At 44.0% G+C, this 22,397-nt stretch overlaps 2 protein-coding genes across 4 annotated transcripts; one reads left to right on the top strand and one right to left on the bottom strand.

The window, feature by feature from the left end:
* Nucleotides 1–2: 2 nt before the first annotated feature.
* Nucleotides 3–11,154, top strand: sh3bp1 (SH3-domain binding protein 1). Its single transcript, XM_031560633.2, has 18 exons — nt 3–2,357; nt 4,795–4,837; nt 5,108–5,212; nt 5,336–5,412; nt 5,565–5,676; nt 5,766–5,842; nt 6,009–6,096; nt 6,238–6,306; nt 6,460–6,550; nt 6,708–6,844; nt 7,205–7,316; nt 8,073–8,154; nt 8,247–8,327; nt 8,416–8,529; nt 8,840–8,937; nt 9,106–9,232; nt 9,401–9,660; nt 10,100–11,154. The coding sequence occupies exons 1-18, from the start codon at nt 2,311–2,313 to the stop codon at nt 10,471–10,473; spliced, it is 2,094 nt and encodes a 697-aa protein (XP_031416493.1). The 5' UTR covers nt 3–2,310; the 3' UTR covers nt 10,474–11,154.
* On the bottom strand, nt 11,147–21,139 carry cdc42ep1a (CDC42 effector protein (Rho GTPase binding) 1a). Of its 3 annotated transcripts, XM_042703137.1 has the most exons (4): nt 20,927–21,139; nt 18,476–18,574; nt 15,550–18,309; nt 11,147–12,896 (listed from the first exon to the last, which is right to left on the bottom strand). In XM_042703137.1, exons 3-4 carry the CDS (start codon nt 16,019–16,021, stop codon nt 12,154–12,156), a joined length of 1,215 nt encoding a protein of 404 aa, XP_042559071.1. In that variant the 5' UTR covers nt 16,022–18,309; nt 18,476–18,574; nt 20,927–21,139; the 3' UTR covers nt 11,147–12,153. The 3 variants fall into 3 exon arrangements, with proteins under 3 accessions (XP_042559071.1, XP_012670117.1, XP_031416494.1); XM_012814663.3 differs by lacking the exon at nt 18,476–18,574; XM_031560634.2 differs by lacking the exon at nt 18,476–18,574 and having other exon boundaries at nt 15,550–18,306.
* Nucleotides 21,140–22,397: the final 1,258 nt, after the last annotated feature.

Below are 22,397 nucleotides of genomic sequence, written 5' to 3'. Positions count from 1 at the left end.
CAAAATTTCTGTTCTCTATTTCTGTACCACCTGCGCACAGGTGAACCTCATGGTTAACCTTTGAAGGTGAGGTTTGCAGCACTGCCTCTGCTTTAGCTCTTGGAAGAGGCCTGAAGCTGGCCGTCTTGAGCCCTCTGAAGCCTAACCCAACTGGGTTCTGAACTGTTTCCATTGCTTGAGAAGGTTGACCGTCAATAATAATAATAATAATAATAATAATGCATCACATTTTATATAGCGCTTTTCACAGTTCTCAAAGATGCTTAAAGTCAAGGCAGTCCTGTAAGGTCAACCTGTGAGAGGAATGATAATGAAAACTGCTCATACTAGAATTCAGTATCAAGACAACAAGCATTTAAACATAATGTAGTCTCCACTGATGTAGTAGACTGCTACTATCAATAGGATTTTTTTTGCTGTCAGAATTACCCCACTGATTTTTCTTCAGAACAGTCAATGCTGAAAGTTAAATATGATTTACATCAAATTAATTTTGTGGCGTTATCAAAATCTTTATCACAGCACTGAACAGTTTTACCACTTCAGTTAATTTTACCCCATTTTAATGTGTAAAACTGGTAATCACAGAAGTATATATTTAGCATAGTGCCTTTCAGTACTGTTCCTTTGCCATGTCAATTACTTCAGCAATCCAGGGTGAGCCAGTTGGCCGCATACCTAATTACACAATAGAAATGTCACTCATGGATATACAAACAGTTTATTCAAAAATCTTTCCTCCTCTGTCTATCCATTTCTACTGAGGCCCAGAAGCTTTGACGTGTATCTCTGACAGGGATTTTCCCATATCACACCAAGCTTTTGAACTTGGTGTTTCCTACAGACCTCCCTCTACCTTTTAACCCCACACTGTAACCAAAAAGTTTGAGGTTTAGTTAGCTGAGAGGCCTGCTATCTTTGTCCCATAGGGTAATCATATTTCTCTTAAGTGTGACAAGGGGCCCCATGTTGTTGCCAAACACGGGAAAGTATCTTTTTCCTCATGTCTATGATTCTAACACTTGATCATTCTGAAAGAGATTCTCACTGAAGATGATGCAACCAGAAAGAGGCTTGAGGTAATCGAGAAGAAATTTTGCGGTATCCAGTCTTTTGTCCCTCTGCTTAAGCAGTCAGTTGCCTTGCAGCGATTAGAGTCTTTAGTCGTATTAGTCTTTAGAACTGGCACAAATGTCTTTTTTGATGATTCTTCTTGTAGTGCTGCTAACACCAGCATTGTTTGCCATCTTCTGAGTATTGGCTTTGATATAATTATTTTACTTTCTGGTTACCTTGAGAAGTATCACCACTAGGGGGACCAGTTTACAATGCCATGCTGACAGTGGCTCTAGCGTTTGTCCAGTCTGCCTTAAGAACGGGCTAACCCTCAGGGAGAGGCCTTTGTTAACCTGTCCTTTATTTTAATGGTTTAACCTGAACCTTCAACTATAGCGGTAGAATCACTAGTGCAGTCTTATACAGGAAACCATGAGCACCATAGACCCTATGGTGCTCAGTAGAAGAGGGATGTTTCCTCTTTTCTCTCTCACATCCTGCCGGGGAATGTATTTCTTGGAGTCCTTTACAGAAGCGTGACCCCATACATAAGAAAAAGTTTGACAAGATGATTTGTTTCTCTTGCTCTCTCAGTCATGAACACATGTAGCCTACATTGCTGAGGACTGTTACACTATGCCTTCAGACGACATCCCTGTTGTCTCTTTCAGCCGTCTATCTCTACAACAGAGCCACATAAATACCAAAGTACACAATTTTTTGGTGTGTTTATGTAGGAAATGTTGAAGGAAAAATGTTTACTTCTCAGAAACGCTGGTCATATTCTGAATGTGAAACCTGACTCAAAACCTGCATGTACTTTGCTGTCAGTAGAGAACGGCTATATAGTTCTCCCATATATGGTTTCTATAAAGGAGGACTTTATGTATAATAATAATAATAATAACCATGTATCACCCCATACTACTCAATTCACATTGACATTTAGATGGTCTTGGTTGCTTCGAGTTTCACAGCGTCAAACCTCCTTTCCCCTTTTGCAACTTCCTCTTTCATCTATGAGGTATCTATCGCAGACTAAAAAACTAAAACCACTTGCTGAAACATCTCGGCAAGTGTCGACTGCTTCTGGGGGTGACTGCAGCCTGCCGTGCTTTGGAGGTGACCAGAACCAAGTGAGGAGATATCAAATAAGACCAACTCTCTTGTGCTGCTGACCCGAAGATATACACATAGGAGCCACACAGGAGTTTTTTCCCCACCCCCCAACACAGGGTGAACTCTCCGAAAACGATGTTGAAACAGTTCAGTCTCTTAAAACAGTTTGGATCAGTATCAAAGTAAGTGATGAGATTTCTGTTGTTTTGAATAGTTCAGTCGTTTGTTCCTCCTAAGCTTTCAAGAAATGGAAGTATGAAGAGGACAGTTTTATCTCAAATATAAGTCAGTGCATCTTTTCCACAGTGTTTCTGTTTCACCTTTGCTTCACTCACTGTTTGTCAAGGGGGAGAACAAAGAAAGTTCTCAATCCAAAGCTGTGGTACTTCAAATCTCATTTAATTAATGCTGTTCTTCATAATTCAGTTCAGTCAGTCTGCTGGCTTTTTTCTACTGAGAAGGACAGATGCTTTCATACTGTCCTCAGTGAGCAATAGATGGAGCTTGGCAACAATATTGTGTGAAATGACGTGTGATCATATATGTAGATTCTCTCTCTCTCGCTCTCTCTTTGAGAGGAAAAGCGAGTATATGTGGATTTTCTGATGTGGATCTTGTGTGAGTGTCAGGTTTTTTTTTACGAAACCACCAACGTAGTTGGCACCTCCATTCAGCAAAAGCCCATTGAACTCCGAATCACACTTACAAAAGCCGCAAGCTATGCTTCTGTGACCCACAACTATCTAATCTGGAAGAGATAGTAATACAAAACTAAATGCATTTCAGTTGAAAAACTTCCTATCAGCCAGGTCGCTTTCAATGGGTTGTATGTTGTATGTGTGGGTGAGCGTGTAGGCCTCTGCGTGATGCATGTGGGTGCACGATGTCTTGCTAATACAAACTGCAGAGCATAAGATGCAAGTATTTTGCAAGTGTCACTGACACTGACGTCAGTGTGGGGTATGTTCACACACATCACGCAAGCTATGAGGAGTCTGCAGTGGCACCAAAAGCACCCATCACCCCTACATGGCTCCTTGCCGAACGCATAGACAGACAGCAGATACTCGATTGCAAACTGAGTGGGTGGTCAAACGGTACAAAGATGCGTGTGCTCATGCCTCAAATACATAGTAGACTGGTGACTCACAGGGCTCAGTGTTTGTCTTTTATCTGCCGTTTTCCATCCAGACTTTCTCTTGTAAGTTCTGTTTTTGTGTTCGTGTGAGACAGAAAGGAGTGTGACCAAAAGCTGAAATGAGAGTGAGGGCTAAAGAGGAACATGTTGCTATTATCATAGATTTGTATAACACACAAAGGCTCACACACACACATTGTGAAAAAAATATCTGATCCCTCCCATTAAGGTCCCATGAACTAACCAGATGCATGCAGAGAGCACACACAGTCATCTGCGTAGAACCTGCCAAAACCTCAGAGTGTGAGGGTGTGGCATCTTCCTCTGATTCTGTTGTTAGTGTTCTTACAACGTCCATTTTGTATAAGCTCTGCTTTTGATGAGACTGGTGGAGATCTCATCCTGTGGTGGGGTGGGTGTCAAGTGTTGTATCATCTCCATTTAGCCTAACTGGTCACATGATGACAGTGGTTAAAGCTTAGAAATGACCAAAATAAGCAGCTTGGATGTTTCAGGTTTGGAGTTGACTTTGTAAAGTTGGAATGTATGATATGTTGAGCACCTCTCTCTCCCTTTCTAAGTGAGTCTGTTATCAGTCTGTGTTATTTGCTTTGAGTGCAAACACCAGGGGGTTTGTTGGCCAGACTTTCAGACAAGGGGTAGACTGATTTCTTAACTGCATTGTAAACTGAACGATGTCCAGGGTAAAAACCCTGAACCAGGGTCATTCTGGGAAATCATTCTGGGAAAAGATCCTCCTTGGTGTGTGTGTGTGCACGCGTGTTTGTGTTTGTGTTTGTGTTTGTGTTTGTGTTTGTGTTTGTGTGTGTGTGTGTGTGTGTGTGTGTGTGTGTGTGTGTGTGTGTCTGTGTCTGTCTGTCTGTCTGTGTCTGTCTGTCTGTCTGTCTGTCTGTCTGTCTGTCTGTCTGTCTGTCTTTCTTTCTTAGGTGGATCCAGGTTGCCACAAAAACAGTCCAGCTTTGAACCCTCTGACTAAAAGACTGTATCTGTCCTGAGTAGCACCTGATGATCATCATGTAGCATGGCGGGAACAAAACGCGTGTGTGTCTGCGTGTGTGTGGAAACTGAAGGAGAGAGGTGTGTGTGTGTGTGTGTGGAAACTAAAGGAGAGAGGTCAAAAGAAAGTGTGTGATGGTGTTCACAGCCTCCCACCCACTTCCCCCTCTTTCACTGTGGCCTGCCTCCTAACCACAGCTGCGCTCACTGGCTAAATTTGAACTTGTGCGTATGAACTACCAAAATAAAGTATCTATCAGATATTTCGGTTTAAGTAGGACGCTGTAAGAGATAACTGTCAGTTGCTGTCTTAACCCACCCCCTGTTTATCTGACGTTCAGTAACCTACAGTCAAGATTAGGTTAAAACTATGTGAAATGGATACTGTTGGTTCATTCTGTTGGCACCTAATTTTGGGTTCATTAAAAAGATTAAAACACTGATCTCATTCTTGCAACACACAGGTCACAAGATGCAACAGATCTTTTGTCTGAGGATCTGGTTATGGTAAGTTGCCAACCCTACACTGATGTGTGATTGAGCTGGTCACTTATGACCCTTGTGGCAATTGTCCCCAACACACACAAATCTTAAGCACTTTCACAAAATCTCCAAAATCCTCTCTTTAGGACTTTCTAATTTGAATCTTTTGTCTGAATGAAGTAAAAATTCAGTCAAATCCATTTCTACAACAAGTTTAAGTCTTGAAGTGGTGTTTTACTCAACCTTTTCTCTCTTTGTTGCTGTTCTCTAAACTCAACACCTGGCTGACTAAAGGTGGAGCAGCGGGTGGAGCCCACAAGGAAAGCTGCGCAGATTGTCCACAAAAAGCTGTTGGCCTGCTTGCAGAGCCACCAAGGACTGGATGCCGAGAAACGCATGGTGAGATGGATGCTACAAAGACACCAACCAAACGGTTGTAATTACTATAATGTCTCCTTATTTCCCTGAATAAACTTTACTGTGAATTCAACTACTGAGTCTCTATCCCTTGTTGCTTATTAGAAAAAACTTCCCATCACGATGTTGTACTTCGCCATGGCTGATTGTTTAAAAGACTTTGATGCTGAATCATCTATCAGGTAGGGAGTTTTGAGACAATTTCAACCTCCTGTATGTTCCAAACCCCTTTTCATGGATCTTTATCTGTACAAAAAATAAAACTATTTTGAGTGATGTATTTGTTATATATCGTAACATTGCTTGTGTTATGGCATTTCTGGGTGGGTTATAGAAGAGTGTTGGAGATGTGCTGCTCTGTGCAAGGCCACCTGGCACAGACGCTAGCAGACTTTGAGCTGAAGTTGGAGAAGGAGGTTCTGGAGCCCCTTAGCAAACTCAGTGAGGTGAGCCCTTGGGCCTCTAAGACACAGCTTTGCCTCAGAAGTTACTAGAATTGTGCTCAGTTTTGAAAGCCATTAATCCGTGTTCACAGGAGGACCTGCCGGAGATCTTGAAGAACAAAAAACAATTTGGCAAACTCACAACAGACTGGAATGCTGCTCGGATGAGGTGGGAGTCAAATTCACTTCCCTGTGTCTGGTCTGCTGCTGCTATAACGGAGCTCTCAGTAACATTTCTCTCTCCCTTTCATGTTAACACACACACACACACACACACACACACACACACACACACACACACACACACACACACACACACACACACACACACACAGGTCACAGGCCAGCACAGGCGCCCAGGCTAAGCAGGATGGACTGAAGGAGGACATGGAGGAGGCTTGGAGGAAGTTGGAGAGTATCAAGGTCAGTTCATCATTAGTGTCAAAGACCTACATGACCCTATGCCATATCTATTCAGGCTGTGTTTCAGTTGTGGTCTGTAAGCTTATACTAATGCACAAGTGATGTTATGTGTTATGGTTTTTACTTTACCTCCCCTTGCAGGACAGCTACTCTGCAGACCTCTACCTCTACCGAACCAGAGAGGATGACTACGCCAACTACTTCACACGGGTAAGCTTCCTGTTCCTAAATGTTTTCTCAGCTTGTGTTTGTGTTAGTGTGGCATGTGTGTGTATATGTATATCCATACAGACTGTCTATATGGATGTAAGATTGTGTATTCATATATGTGTGTATGTTTCACATGAGGCATGTTTCTGTCAGTTACTAGAGCTCCAGGCTGAGTACCATGAGAGATCACTGGACTTCCTGAAAAATAAAATAACTGCAGTCAAGGAAAACCCCAGCGAGCCCGGTAGGTTTTTTTAAGTCTATGATCTCAAGTGATCTCATCACACACATATGCATTTGTGTATATCTATATTTTTGTCTGTATCTACATTTTACAAAAAGGTCCAGGGATTCATTCATTCATTAGCACATTTATTCTTTGATTTATTTCATTCACACAGACTCTCCACGGTGGCCGTCCTCCAGGAAGGTTTATGGGGAGGCGCTCCTCACGCATCTGAAGAGCTGCGAACGAGACATAGCCGCACCCATCCAGGAGTGTGTGGAGATGCTGCTGCAGAAAGGTGTGAAAGAGGAGGTGAGGACACACAGACACACAGACACACACACACACACACACACAACCACACACACACACACACAACCACACACACACACACACACAGACACACACTCAAACAACCGCACCCACACTCACACACACACACATACACAGACACACAAAACACGTGTGCATTCGGTATATAAACACACACAGACACACAAAACACGTGTGCATTCGGTATATAAACACACACAGACACACAAAACACGTGTGCATTCTGTATATAAACACACACACACACACACACACACACACACACACTACATCTGTGTAAAAGCACACCCACCCGCCCAGACACACATTGAAATCACACTGTCTCCATGTCCTTCTCAGGGTCTGTTCCGGTTGGCAGCTGCTGCCTCCGTGGTGAAGAAGCTGAAGAATAGTCTGGATGCAGGGATGGTGGACCACAGCGAGTTCAATACAGACCCTAATGCTGTAGCAGGTCTGACAGGAGGGGAGGGGGACAGATGGACAGACAAACTAATAGATGGATGGACAGTGAGCTAGCTAGATAGTATGGACAAACAGACAAAGAGATAGATAGATAGATACCACAATAACTTAGGAAATACGTGGTTGGAGGAAAGACAATGACTTAAGGATAGAGAGCGAAAGAGGGTAAAAGAATGAAAATAGTGTTGACACATGACCACTTGTGATATTTTCTGTTCAGTCTTAGGTGAGTTTATAAATAGCCTTGTCTCAATGATCAGTTAAGTGGTCTGGTAATTTAAGTTTAGACCAAGGCCTCAGTGAAGGTAGATAGAAATGTAAGTGCTCAGCACACGAAGAAGACAACACAGTGACAGTAGACAACAGATACAGTAACACAACACAGTCATAAAACTAAGATGATGTGTTTGGTCGTTGTGATATCACTACAATAATAATATTTAAGTATACATGTTAGGCTGGTACATGAAATGTCATATTTATTGTGATTATTCAGTGTGAGATTGCAAGAGAGAAACCGTATTAAGAGGCAAATGCTGTTCACACTTCTCTGGCCGTTGAAAAGTAAAAAGAAATACATTTGAATCTGTTTTTTTTCTGCTTCCACTACTACTACTGCTGAACTTTTTGTTGCCATAAAGGTGTAATTCACTGACACACCAAAGACTGTATCCAAACACAGGTGTTGAGTGTACTACTTTTTGTTTGAAGGTCTTTTAACTTTCTTTGAATTTCCTTCTCTCAGGGGCTTTGAAGTCTTACCTCCGAGAGCTTCCTGAACCACTTATGACCTTTGAACTGTATCAGGATTGGTTCAAAGCTGCAGAGTAAGTTCATTAGTAGATGAAAGTTTCATATGTTAAAATGAACGGAAATATTACGGGAGATCATCTTTTGTAACTCTCTGGTTACCCTTTAGGGAGAAGGAGCTATCTGACAAGCTAGAAAAGTTCAGAGATGTACTGAAAAAACTGCCGTCAGAAAACTACAACAACCTTCGGTCAGTAGTACTCACTATTATGTTGTCCTGTATTTTTTTGGCATATCTGTAGCTAATATACTAATATGCTGCTGTTTTGTTTTCACAGATACCTTGTGCAATTTTTAACATGTCTGTCTGAGTACCAGGGGCTGAACAAAATGACACCCAGCAACATTGCCATAGTACTTGGGCCTAACTTACTCTGGCCTAAAATTGAGGGGTTAGTTTTTGACCATTTGCCCATTTGTGAATGAAAATCGTTCCCTGCAACAGTACTGAAGCTACAATATTGACAACAAATGTCTGAAAAGTACAGACATATTATCTGCTATAGTTTCTTTGGACTTAGTGACTCATAGAAGCTCAATGTTAGATAAAAGGTCTTCAAAATGCCAGTCAAACATAAGAATTCAGCTACTTGGCTCTGTAAAGCACAGACAGAAAAGGAAGGGAGAGGCAGAGAAGTTTTCAAATGGCCGATTGTGTGTTTTAGACATAACTAATTAAACACTTCTCTGTTCATGTCAAAGGGAACACTCTCTGTTGGACATGGCCTCTGCCTCCTCAGTCCAGGTTGTCATGGTGATAGAACCCCTTATCCAGTATTCCAAGAGCCTTTTCCCTGAAGGTAGGATAGAGGTTGTGTCTACATGCCTTGAAATATAACAAATTGTCCATGTGCCTTATATTTGTTGGTGTGATGTGCATGTTTGTGTGTTTACCTGTTTTTAATTTACAAATGTGTTTGTGCAGAGTTACATGTTTTAAAACACCCATCTCTGGACTTGCTTTTAAGAACCAGAGTTTGAGGTCCCAGACCCTCCTCCCAGTCCAGGCCCAACTGCTGCAGAGGGCAATTCCTCAGAGGGAGCCCCCCCATCCTCCCCCCCACCTTTACATCCCAATTTGTCCAAAACTGACAGGTACATGATTAGATCAGACCAAATGAAAGCATTTTTACTATAGAATTGAAAACAGTTTGGTAGGGTAAAATGTGTCTGATGTAGATGTATCTGTGCTTGTGTAGATGAAGATATAGCTTGTGACTTATTGTGACTTGTTCATTAGTTACATGATTCTGTCCTCCTCAGTTCCGGTGAAGCACAGCCGAGTGGGCTTCGGCCATTACAGAAGTCTGACTCTGTGAATCGGGGAACAATATCATGGGAGTCCTCGCCTTCAGACCCTGCTGTGGAAACGGTGGGGCCCAGTTTTGGCGGCCAAACCCCTAACCAGGGTCCCAATCCTGCCCCTCGCTCCATCTTCACTCAGGCTGGGGTGAAGGAGCCGAGCCCCCAAGACACCCTCACCGAGTTGCCCCCCAGGCTGAATATCTCTAGTCCTTTCAAACGTGAGTGGAAATTAATCCTGCTCCTCTACTGTCTATCACTGTCATGAAGTCTTATGTCTGAGAAAGAAGTCTTGACCTAATTTTGCCTTAATCATGCATCCAACTAACTGATTTTCAGCCACTGCTTCCAGCTGTGAGTTGAACTAATATGTAAATTCATAGGAATTCACTTTCTCAGACTGTACTTTCCCTTTCCCAGCCCTATTACCATGGTTACCTGGTACCATATGCAGAGCTCTGGTCCATACATTTTCTATCATTATTTTTGGCACCCAAAACGACACAAAGTTCCTCTGTTGACTATATTTGAGTAACAACAGAGTTGTTCCTCATTTAAACATGGGTTTACACAGAATATATTACCCTATACGCAGTGTGTCAGCGCAAGTTCTTGTGATGCTGGACTAACCTGAATGTCATATATATTTCCTCTCCACAGCACGGCGATCATTCATGCAACACAAGCCCCCCAACTCCTCCAACCTACCACTGGGGGCGCACAAACCCAAGACTCCTGCGCCTCCCAACATCCCTAATGTCTCTAACATACTTCAAACCAAGCCTTCTACGGCCTCTTCTGTTCCTATATACACATCCGTGGCCTCTTCTACCCCTGCTGTCAGTCCTCCGCCCCCATCCGGTGCTCCAACCAACAAACCTCAAGCCCCGGTCAAGCCTCAGGCCCCGGTAAAGCCTCAAGTCCCTATCCAGAAGAAAACGGTTGTGAAGAAGGGGACGGTCCGAGCCCCGAAACACGCGCCTCCACCCCCCCCACCATCAGTACCCAAAGCGCTGCCATCCGCGGCCCATTGAGGGTGATTGGTCCACTGAGAGCAGTGTAGCTATTGAATGAGTTCTAGCTGCGTCCTGTGTAGCTCTTTAAAATATCTGGTGGTCTGACCGGAGATGATAAAGCCTAGTCTCAAAGGTCAGTGAGGCTTGTCTTGAACTAGAATTGTCACATGGTAAGGTTTTCATTTGTAAAGATTTACTCTGTGTTGTCTAGTGCAATTGTCCATTTAGATGTTAGTTTTATAGTAGGGCCACCATAGAAGGTGAGTTCGTACACCTGGCTCCATCAAATCTTTTCTGACTTAAGTCATCTAAAGAAGGGTATGCTTCAAAAAGCAAGTCAAAATTATGCATATTGTTTGTAGGACATTGAGTGTCTCCTTAATATGCTCCCTCTGGTGGGCTTTGTGTTAACTGCATCAGGCTGTGCCATTGAAGCAACACAAACATGTACATATAGTGATTGTTTAAGCTTATTGAAAACCTTTATTTTTATTGTTATCATTATTATTTTGTAATTTTTCTCTTACAAAATGGTAATTTACAAGGGTTGACCACACATATACCACACATGGTACACTTGGCTGTACATGTTTGCACATACATGTATTTGATTAAGCATATAAGAGGACTGGACAGGTCTTCCTCTCTCGTGTATAAAATTGCATAATAAAATTGCTGGTAATCCAACCAGTTACATTACTTTAAGGATCTTTATTGTTATTTGAAACAATAGCTCTGGTGAAATGTAGAATATTTGTGTACATGTGCATTTTCATTACTTGCTAACAAACAGAATATAAAAACAAAAACATCTCCTCGGAAATCACATTCAAGTCACGTCTCTAAATGAATCGGTCACAGGACACCTTGAGGATCCTGAAGCACCCACTCTCAGGGTGTCATTAAGGAGTTTAGACCCATGAAACAGGAACCATAATAAAAACCTTCTAGAAGGAGTTTTGATTACAAAGACACAAACCATGATTACAGTGAGAGGCTCAGAAGAAGTATGGCTATTAATATCCCTCCCATAAATGTTCTAGATACATTAGTTTTGATCTAGTGTCTTATTTGAATAACAGAGTGAGGCAGTATCTCTTGCAATAGTCATATACTATAATGTTTATCACTTGTGCATTCAGCATACCAACAGTGTACATTCAATACAAATATGGACACAGTTGACTGGTGTAGTGTTTGGACAGAGTGTTTGTAGTTTTTGGACAAGGTGTCAAACCCTCATCATAACTGTCCTGAGTGTGAGTAATTTGTGCACAGAATGTCCACCAGGTCAAACTGCTGGCTCAATAGATAAGCCTGATAAGTGATGACAATAGATTCTCCTTCCACTGCATACAGTACAGTACTGGGGGGTAACATGATAGTCTACAGAATGATGTTACCATAAGCTGACAACTTGGTTGTTTCTGACTCCGGTATAGCATTTAATGGTAGTGGCTAAAACTTCTCCATCAAAGAGGAATGTTTCACACCTTTTCATTACTACCAACAGGGACTGGTAGGGATCAATAAGTAGCTCAATTACTTTCCTCCTCAGACCATAATTGAGTTGAAATTCAATTAGATTTTTTTTTTAAAAACATAGAAACGGTGTTTGTAGAAAACCAGTTATTTTCTAAAACTCTGAACTGGATGCATGTGCTGGTGTCCATCTCAAGTTTTAACCCTCCCTGGATGCTAGACTTTGATCTCCTCCTCCTCGTCCTGGAAGGGGTACAGCGCCTTCCTTTGGGCCGGCCTGATTGGGTCCACGAGGGGGTCGCTGTGGTGGAAACCCGACCCGGTTCCGGACCTACCGCTGCCGTAGTGACGTGCCAGCACATCAGTGGCCCTCTGGAAATTATCGGCGTCCATCCCCTGGTTGTGGTGCCTGCTGCCGCTGCTGGTGCTGGTGATGCTGCCCCTACCGCTGCTCCCAGCCCCCAGCAGAGGCCTGTCTGTGGAGGACCCTCGGAGAGACTCGTCCTCCCCCCAGTCCAGCCCGTACAGGGCCTTGCTTCCGCTGTAGTCTTCCCTCAGAAGGGAGTCCACCAGAGACACGGTGGCTGAGTCCACCTCCATGCGGTTGTGCTGGGAGTGGCCGTTGGTGGGGGCCGTGACCGGCAGGGTGTAGGGAAGGTCGGGCTCCTCGTCGTCATCAGGGACAGCATTGTCATGCTCTCGTTGGCTGTTAGGGCTGTCAATCAGGCTGAAGACCTCACTCATGAGGGAGGGGCCCAGGTCCAGGGTGAAGGAGGTGAGCGAGCCGGAGAAGGAGAGGGAGTCGAAGTCGCAGCCAGAGCCTGAGGCGGGAGGAGAGAGGACAGGCAGGTCGGATAGGGAGCCCCGCGAGGTGTCCGGGGAGCAAGTGGAGGAGGCGCCCTGCTGCTGACGCTCCGAACGGGAGAGGCGAGGCAACGTGACGAAACCAGACTCCACACCTGCAGAGGGCAGCATGGAGGACGACATTGAGAGGCTGCAGAGGAACTTAAAGGTGCAATACATTGTCAGAACACAAGAACTTAACACAACAGACGACCCCAGATCAAAATCTGCAGGTACGATAACTACTGCATTTTCTTTTCCTTCAGAATTAAATCATTGTTAAATTTAAAGAGGCATTTTTCTTTTCCTGACAACAAAAACTACACACTGTACCTTCAAAAATAATTATTTTGAAGGTGGCCAGACGAGGCTCATAACATTACATAACTATTGTGGTAAATCTATCTCTTGCTCTGAATTTTTGTATAGTGTCTTGTAGAATTCTAGTCCTCCACATCTGAGGTTCAAGTTCATGTAGTCAGGTGAGAGGTACTCACAAACACTGAGTCACGTGGGCTTTGACTAATACTGAAAATTATCAGTTCTTATTTGCATCAAATGCGGAAACATGAATGAAGTCCACTTTTACATGTCTGTAAGTCCAATGTTTAAACTATTTCCTTTCCCACAATTCCCCACCAGGTGGTGTCAGTATAACTCAAGCAGTTGAACTACCAGGCTTTGGGGGCTGGAAATAATCTAGTCTGTTACAGTTGGCCAAACTTCTCTTACAAGAAATGTGTAAATGTGTAATTAATGTCCTATATCTAAACCAATAAATTCTCTGTAGCACGTAAAGAGTATTTTTTTCAGTTACAATCACTCTCTAAAACATGTTGGCAGTAAGCTGCAGTGCTGTAAAGTGAGTTTACAACTTAAACTCCTGTAGAGTGCCCAAATTAAGATAATTACTCTAGGAATTCACAGAGCTCTGTTAACCTACTCACACATGTTATATGCATCTAATCTGTCCTTTTTCTGTCTTTCATTCTCTTTCCCATGCACTGTTTGCCATGGCCCCTTGCCATGATCTGTTCCACAGTTTCAGCTGCAGCCTGTACCTCCTAACCCAGGCTATAGGCACAGGATTTATGACACCGCGGACGGATGATTTGACAAAACACGTTGAAAGACACAAAGGAGTATTTTTAGCGCAGGGGGAGAAAGACTCTATCCAAGCAAAGTTGTTTATGATTTTGTGTGAAACCACGACGGATGTCTAATTAATCAGCTAGGCCGAGAGTGAAATGGATTCTCATAAAAATAGCAGAGTGACTCGTGGGATCTATATTTCAACACCACGCCCAACGGCTCGACACCGGATAACAAAGGTGGAGACCGGGGGGAACTTAAGTCACACGCACCCGGGAATGAACCCACATGCAGACTGCACGTCCAAACAGGCACACATACATAGATCCAGAGACACAACTACACACTGTCTACATCTATCTGAGACTAACTCTCAGACTCTAACTCACTCTCTGTCACACACACACACACACACACACACACACACACACACACACACACACACACACACACACAAACACACACACAGACAGACACAGACAGACACACACACACACACACACACACACACACACAAACACACAAACACACACACAGACAGACACAAACAGACACACACAAACAAAAACCTCTTCAAAAACACTGGCGAAATGAGTTATGTTGAAAGTGAGGCATTTCTATGAGACAGACATTTAGAATTAGTCATGAGAGGTGACGTCTCGGTGTTGTTATCTGTGGGTTTAAGGAAGGTCATCTGTGTCGTGGGTTTCTCTAACGATACCCAAAACTGTGGCAGCATGCTGGCTATATATGGACATGTCTATGTCTCTTCACTTTGAAGGCAGGTCAGCTTTGTATGTATATTTGGTATCTTCACGGATCACACCACAGAAGTTATTTATGCTGACAGACACAGTCTGAGGACATTCGTGTTACTGATACAGGCTCTTTGGTGTTTACCACATTAAAGCCAGTATATGGAGGTAAACAGGAGACTCACAGACACAACACGTTTTGACTCAGAACAGATACCTCGACAGATACAGTACACATATCGTGTTGTAGGACTTTAGGTCATCTTTAGGTCAAATTGTCTGACTCTTTCTTGATAGAGTACTGAAGTAAGTTCACATGGAATGTGGAAATATACACAAAACTGTGTTGAAACAACACTATGCAACACTATTTTGTCACATGTTTTTACAGGCAACACGTTTTAGCGAATTCATTTTTGATGATATATGGTGGAGGATATTAGGACAGATAAACACACCCGTCGTTTCCAGAATCTGTCCAGACTGTGCACTATGTAGTTCTGTGGTCTGGGACAGAGAACCAAGTGGGAAAAAAAACGTTCACAACATGACATCATCGCCAAAAGACAGCAGTTAGCATGCTAACAAGCTTTTATCAGTACCAACTGTAGTGTTGTTGGTGTTTGCATGGTTTTTGCCTCTTAGGTAGTTAGCTCACTAGTTTTAGACCAAAGCTCCTGACTGCTACTTTTTGTGTCCTGTATTAAAACCAGCCCCACTGACGGCTAACAACATGCAGGACTCTGTTTAAAACACAGTACAGCTTCAGCTGATTTCATCCCTTCAACCAAGAAGTGAAGGACTTGGGACTGAAATCAGTTGGTTCAGCATCTGATTGACATAAACACCTGCTTGCTGCTGGCTGTCAGTTGGGAATGGCTCGACATGAGTGTGACCTACTACTGCTACTTGTGTGACATACCGTAGGAGTAGCCGGAGTCCTTAGGCGAACAGGGAAACAGCGTCTTTACGAGGCACCCATTAGGCGAGTCCACATCCAGCCTGGGCAGAGAGATGGCGTTCTTGATGATTGGCGAGACAGCTGGCGGTGAGGGGGACAGGTCCTTGGCCCCTGTGGCCGGTCCCTGTGGCCGGTCGGGGGTCTTGCGGACGTGGCGCAGTGTGCGCGTGAAGAAGCCCTCGCTCTTGCCGGGCGTGGAGGGGGCGGTGTCGGCAGCCGTATCGCCGCCCTCGCCGTTGGCCCCCGAGCCCCCGTGGTTGCTGAGGAAGGAGGTGTCGCCGAACACGTCTCCCCGGCGGCCCACGTGCATGGTGTGGCGGAAGTCGCCGAGCGGCGGGCTGATCATGTCCGCTGTAAGCTCGCCCTTGAACTTGCGCTTCCCGCCAGAGCTGGACACCAGGCCCTTCAGGCCAGAGAGTTTCCCCAGGTTCATGCTGCTGGTGATCACAACCGACTTCACTAACAAAAAAATCCTTTAGGAAGGGTCTGAAAAGTTGACTCTTTCAGCAAAAAAAGTTCCCTCAAAGTATTTCAAAGGCACTGGTCCAAAACTTCAGTATTCCTCAGGAGGCCTCTCCTATGCCGTTGTTCCAAAAGAGGAGACCTGAATGTGGCAGGACTATGTCCCTCGTTTACCTCAGTGAAACCGCTCAGTGATATAACAGTGCTGTTTCAGTTGTAGTTCTCCTACTGACGTTTTTCTGTGCTATTCATACCACTAAAGTACCATTTCTGGCACTGCTTGTTGTCCATATCCAGAAGGCCTCTGTCAAGAGAAATGGGAGTTGAAAATATGCATGTCCCTGGTTGCTGGAAACCTACAGCGGGTATGTGGTCAGGGCTGCCGGGCTCCAAAGTTGCTCTGGGTTTCTGGTTTATAAAACATCAGTTTAGAAATAAATGTAGCTCCAGATGGAGATAGCCCTCCAGTCAATGCCTGCAACCATTTACCTCCTCTTTACAAAGACAGCAAGATTTCTCTCTATTTGCTTATTAAGAACACACAATTAAACGAGCACTCATATGCTGCTATTGGCAGTGAGCTTTAGTTTTTGCTCACATTGATTGATTTGGGAGTACACTTTCTCTGGGCAAAGTCCACTGCTCTAAAAATGTCTGTAATTAAATTCCACTGACTCCTCTGCCAATGACCCCTAAAATAGCCAACAGACAAACTCTCCAATCCGGTCTCCCTCACAAAAGAACTACGAAGGAACTCCAGTGCTTCCCTTTCCTGGATTAGTCCATAATTAAGAGCACCTCCAGAAATGGGTACAGTTCCTTCCTGAGGAAAAACAAACTATGTATTTTATTATAAAACAAAACACTACCAAGTGCTCCTCATGGGCTTAAGCCGACTAAGTTAAACCAACAGTTCAATGTTTTCAAACAATTACAATTATTTTCAGTGGAAGTACCTTTTTCTTTTTTTTACTTAAACTGCCTGTGACATTTGCTGTTACAAGATAAGAAGTGCACTAAGAAAGGCCCTTTATTGTTACACATAACTTGTTAACTTAACACAGCCAACACAGACACCATTTACTTTCTATTTGTTATTGTAAGGCTGCAGAGTGATGGATATCGTTCCTTAAATATTTTGACAAAGTAGCACACATTTATGAGCTGTCGTCGCTTTAAAAAGCTTTTCTACCATGAACGACCGCCCTGGCTGACTAGCACGGCTTCATTAATGAATCATTATGTGGAGTCTCCGTGGGATCGCGTCAGATATAAGGCTGCCTTCTAATTTGCACCCGACCACCCTTGCTCTGTCCGGCCTTTGATTTCCCCTTACACTCCTTTTATAGCTCCACCGTGACTCAGTTCAGTGGTAGGCCTGGTGCCAGAGACACAGATCTCAAGCCACAGCTGGGAGCTTGCACCAGACCCTGGTGACAGCAGCGGCCACGCGGTTTGATCTGCCGCGCTTCCCGAATGTCATCATTCATCCAGAACCTGCTGGCATCTCTCCCACCGCCCCAGGTCTCATGCGCTTTTGCATGCACAGACCTCAAGGCAGACTGCAAGTCTTAGAGTTCTGTGATGAAACTAAAAACTGCTCCCCAGTGTCACCAGCCAAAACAACTCTTCACAAATGCCAAACTCCTTAGTTTCTTAGTGTCTCACAGTCTTAGTGGGTCAAAGGAGGTGAGGATAAAGCCTCAGACAGTGACACCTCCTTAATTTTCTGTCTTGAGTGGGACTCCCTTAGAATCTTCTCAGTTGCCGGACTCTCACCCTTGTGCCATATCGTGCTACAGCAGACCTCCTCTGACCAGCTGAGCTCCTAGAACAGGGCCGCCACTTTATCCTCATACACAGTAAACACACACAGCACCCCCAGCCCCCCCCCACACACACACAGCTTCTCTCTGGCTTGCTCCCCTCCTGGTCCTTTGTTGTCAGAGTTAAGCAAATCCAGTCGGCCGCTCGGCAGGCATTGCAAAGAAGATGGGAGTTTAAGGAGGGGAAAAAAAGCAGCTAAGTCTTTAAAAGGCAATAAATTAAATGAAATAATCTGGATGACAGTCTGGGTCTTGAGAAGTACAAAAAATGCAGATGCTCCTCTGGGATTGGCCTCGTCCTGGATTAGCCTCTAATCTCAGAGTTCCCTCTCATGTGGAGCGCCCCTCTGATTCCCTGTTCCCTGCACTGCCTCCTCAGTCCACTGGGATGTTTGGCTGCATCGGCTGGGAGAGATTCTTCCACTGCTGACTGCTGAAGGAGAAAGAGAGAGAAGTTAGAAAGGGGGGAAAAGAGAGAGGGAGAGAAAAAGGGGGGAAAGAAAGGGATAGCAAGAGGCAGACAGACAGAGAGAGAGGGAAGGAGGGAGGGAGGCATGGAGAGAAACGATGAGAAGGGGAGTCATGAAACGTACACTCACATAACACTTTTTGGAGATGTGCTTGGAATGTCACCCCGGGTGAACCCTTGGCAAACCCTGGCTGAAGTGGATCTTTGTTGACAGAAACGCTAAAACATACTGAAAGTACACATCATGCACAATGTGTGTGTCTGTGAGAGAGAGAGAGAGCGAGAGAGCAAGAGAGCTCAGACCGCTTGGCGCAGCTCGCTGGCGACTCTTCTACATCCTTAATACATCTATCAGACCAGGCCTGCTGTGTGTTTTGCATAGGCCTGGGGACAAGATGATCTCTAAAGCCCCCACCCCGCCCAGGAACAGATCTCTGAATGGCATCCCCAACCAAGCCTCCACACCCCTCCACCCCCACACAGAGATTGTTAATTGCATACAACAAGGTTTGTTCCGTTTGCTCACGGCAAAACAGCTCTCCTCTCCATCACATTATTTAAACATAGACCTCTTTGCATCTTTACCCTTTGACCCCCCCCCCCCCCCCCCCCGATCAGAGTCATCAAAATCAATGATGTCTTTCCCTGAGAGAGCTACAGAGAGGGCGCCATTCCCAGAGGAGCGGTAGATGTTCATGTGAGCCCATGAATCTGCAGTTTAATAGCATCCTTGTGTGTGTGTGTGTCTCTCTGTGTGTGTGTGTGTGTACGAGTGTGTGTGTGTGTGTGTGTACGAGTGTATGTGTATCTGTGTCTGTGTTTGTGTGTGTGTGTGTGAGGGCCTTCCTCCAAAGGATAGCACCAGGCTTTCTCCACCACAGGCAACCTTGTGGTCTGAGTCCAGAGCCCAGATTGGAAACAGGTTTAGGGGCTTTGGTTCCTCCACTAGGATGCCAACCTGGATGAGATGGGGTGGAGAACGTGGCCCGTTAAACCCCCCCCCAGTCAGTTTAATACAGTTTCCTGTTTACAGGAATTTGGTCGCTTCCAGCTGCACATTCTGATGATGTCATTGTGGCAGCCAGGTCAAATGCTTACACAGACAAGGGTTTACTTTATTAGTCTCTTGCAGTGTCTGCCATGGCTTCCATTTTCAATCCACCCTTCTTTTTCCATCCAGGAAAAAAACCCTCCCAACTTTCTCCCCCCTATATGCTACTGTTTAACTGGGTTAACCAGGTGAGCAAACACACAAGATAAGGCTTTGCATTTTTTTCATTCCTCTCCATGGCTGTGCTCCGAAAGCTACAATCCTCCAAGAGAATAAGAGCTCAGATACAGCTAAGCTGAGAAAACATTTTGACAAGCTTACATTTACACAAGTCTTACGCACGACCTGAGCAATTGTCTTCAAGTCAGCGGCTTCTCTAAAGCATTTGTGTGTTTCAGTTTGGTCAATGAGTAAGAGGACTTTGAAAGAGGGGTGTTGAGGGGATGGGTCATGACCATTTGGTGATGACAACGCTTGATGAACGAGGCACCTATGGTTTTTCATGTGAGGTAGGGACTGCCACCCAAGCAGTTTACACATCAGGCGTGAAAATAAATGGTGCTACTCAACAACTTTCACATCATTCCTTACCTTAAGTACACTAAAGTGAACTGTACCTTCCATAGCCAAGGCTATGACGAACAGACGGAGACTGTTGTAGGCAGCGGCCCACCGTATAGGCTTTGGTGCAGGCACTTGATCATCATATTTAAAAATGATAACAGACAAGTATAATTAAGCAATCCGTTTCTCACTCTCTCTCTTTCTATCAATCAATATGTATCTTAGACGGTTGGAATAGCACTTTCAGGAAATAGATAATAGCAGAACTTTAGAGAAACTCTACTGATTAGACCAAGGGAATGTTACAATAACTCTTCTAAATTATCTCTCCTCTCTTTCCTTCATCTCATGTAATCATTGTCACTGATACGCCGTGCACTGGGCGATACTGTGTGGTTCAATTAAATCCCGCTCTATCAGTGCGAAGGCTATGCTGTGTGGTTCAACTGAAACCAGCTCTATCAGTGAGACAGCATTAAAATCGATTGACAGGTAGGTTTACCTAAAAAAAGACACACTGCTGTCATTTCTACATCTACATTTAAACCAGTACATCTAAACGACATTTCTCACGGATATAACGCATTTAAAGTTAAAGATCTTAGCTTCACACAGTAAAGATGCACGAAGTGGCATGCTGTACCTCAACCAACTAAATATACTGCAAGCGCACAGATTGAATTTCATGCAAACTGATACGAATGAACGCACGGTCATGCCCTCACCACCTCCACAAAAACACGTGTAGGCTAAGTTGTAAACCTTAATTTTTCTTTTAGCACTATAGAATAGTTTGCAGAAATGCAGCTTCATAAAGGCATTTTAATAAAAACAGTATGTATAATTACAAACCACACTTGGAGAAGGTTCCCAATGTGCCCTTTTTGATCACCCAAGTTTAGCATGACAGAAATAGGCTAACTGTATGTTAATTATTTCTAGCAATAATATTACATTTGTACTCACCAATTGTGTAGTTTGATTCTAACCAAATAATCCAGGACAGTATTTAATATATTTCCCCTACAAACAATGACCGAACGAGTCTACACACTTCACAACATTATCAGAACACTACCAGAGACTTTTTTGAGCACTATGCCCGGAGTAGACTACTGTGAAAAGTCAGAGCAGCAAACCGCTACAACAGCGGACTACAGACAGCAGGAGAGCGAGTTTGGGAAGACGCCGCGCTGGGGCGGGGTCCTTGAATGAATGACTATGGAGTCAGCAAATCAGTGGCCACGTTCCCGTCCCTTGTCCAATTAGGGGAGCGTGCGAGGAAAGGCACTTCGATCAGTGAAATTCTGCTCGTGTGGGCTGTGGATCATATTGTCGTCTGTGGAATGGTATATCTCAGAACTTTTACTTTCGCATAGGCCTACCTGACTGCGCGTAAAAATGATCTAAAGAGATGGAGATTCTTCTATATCAATGTCTAAATCTGTGTAAGCTCTGATAGTCTTTCGAGGACCTCTATGCTTTTCTTCAATCCATATCCCGTCTTCGGTATGCTCTACGCTGACAGCCAGCTAAACTCTTCCTAAGAATCACGACTCTGAAGATATAGTCCACAGGTTTAATGATAGTAGATAGGAAGTGTAAAACTGAAATTTACAAAAGATATAGACAAATCAATTCTAGCATAAACATATACTCATTGCATACAGTTACGATAAATAAACATAGCCTATTGTATCTGACAAAATACACAACAAAGGAGAAAACATACCAACGATGCCTTGTGAAGGTCCAGATGTATGCAGGTTAGCTGTAGATAACACGAACATTAATATAATACGCTTGAATTGGCTGATTAACGGTGTCGTGAGTTTAGTTCGTTTGTCCTTATTTATAGTTATATACGGGTCACGCGATTTGACAGTTAAGGCTTAGTTCGTATAATGACAACTTGAAATGAAAACACTTATTGAAGTGCACGAACCACAACGGAAACATAATAGAATGTTAAACTGACATTGTAACAAAACATCTATTCTCGCACCTCCCAACCAGACACACCGTAACGAAACAATCCAACAAGCCAAACATGTGTAGGGGAACATGGGTGAAATTACTGGACTATGAATAAATGTCCTACACTGCTCAAGTTATTTTACTAATACGTCTAATTCTACCCACTCTGAATAAAATCACTGATGTGAGAAGTGACAAATGGGCAAAGCACATGGGCCATGTAATTATGAGTATGTGGTCAGAACCAGAAGTGGTTATCAGCTCATATGGGTTGTAGTGGTTGGCAGGAGACACCATGAAGAGACATACAGAGAGAGAGAGAGAAAGAGAGAGAGAGAGAGAGAGAGAGAGAGAGAGAGAGAGAGAGAGAGAGAGAGGCCCAGTGCGTAAGGTACGATGAGTGGCAACAGCTCCCTTGCTGCACATTTCAACAGGATACGTCCTTATCAGCAGGAACGCA

Source organism: Clupea harengus, chromosome 23 (assembly GCF_900700415.2).
Source record: "Clupea harengus chromosome 23, Ch_v2.0.2, whole genome shotgun sequence".
Classification (NCBI taxonomy): Eukaryota; Metazoa; Chordata; class Actinopteri; order Clupeiformes; family Clupeidae; genus Clupea; species Clupea harengus.
This window is presented reverse-complemented; position numbering and strand designations above follow the sequence as displayed.

Bases quoted from the DNA above. Each gene is read 5' to 3' on its own strand.
- cdc42ep1a (XM_042703137.1), bottom strand. From the start codon at position 16,021: ATGAACCTGGGGAAACTCTCTGGCCTGAAGGGCCTGGTGTCCAGCTCT. The intron at 12,897-15,549 runs GTATGTCACACA...TGCCCTCTGCAG, and splicing joins GGACTCCGGCTACTCCTACG to GTGTGGAGTCTGGTTTCGTC.
- sh3bp1 (XM_031560633.2), top strand. From the start codon at position 2,311: ATGTTGAAACAGTTCAGTCTCTTAAAACAGTTTGGATCAGTATCAAA. The intron at 5,213-5,335 runs GTGAGATGGATG...GTTGCTTATTAG, and splicing joins TGGATGCCGAGAAACGCATG to AAAAAACTTCCCATCACGAT. The intron at 6,551-6,707 runs GTAGGTTTTTTT...TCATTCACACAG, and splicing joins GGAAAACCCCAGCGAGCCCG to ACTCTCCACGGTGGCCGTCC.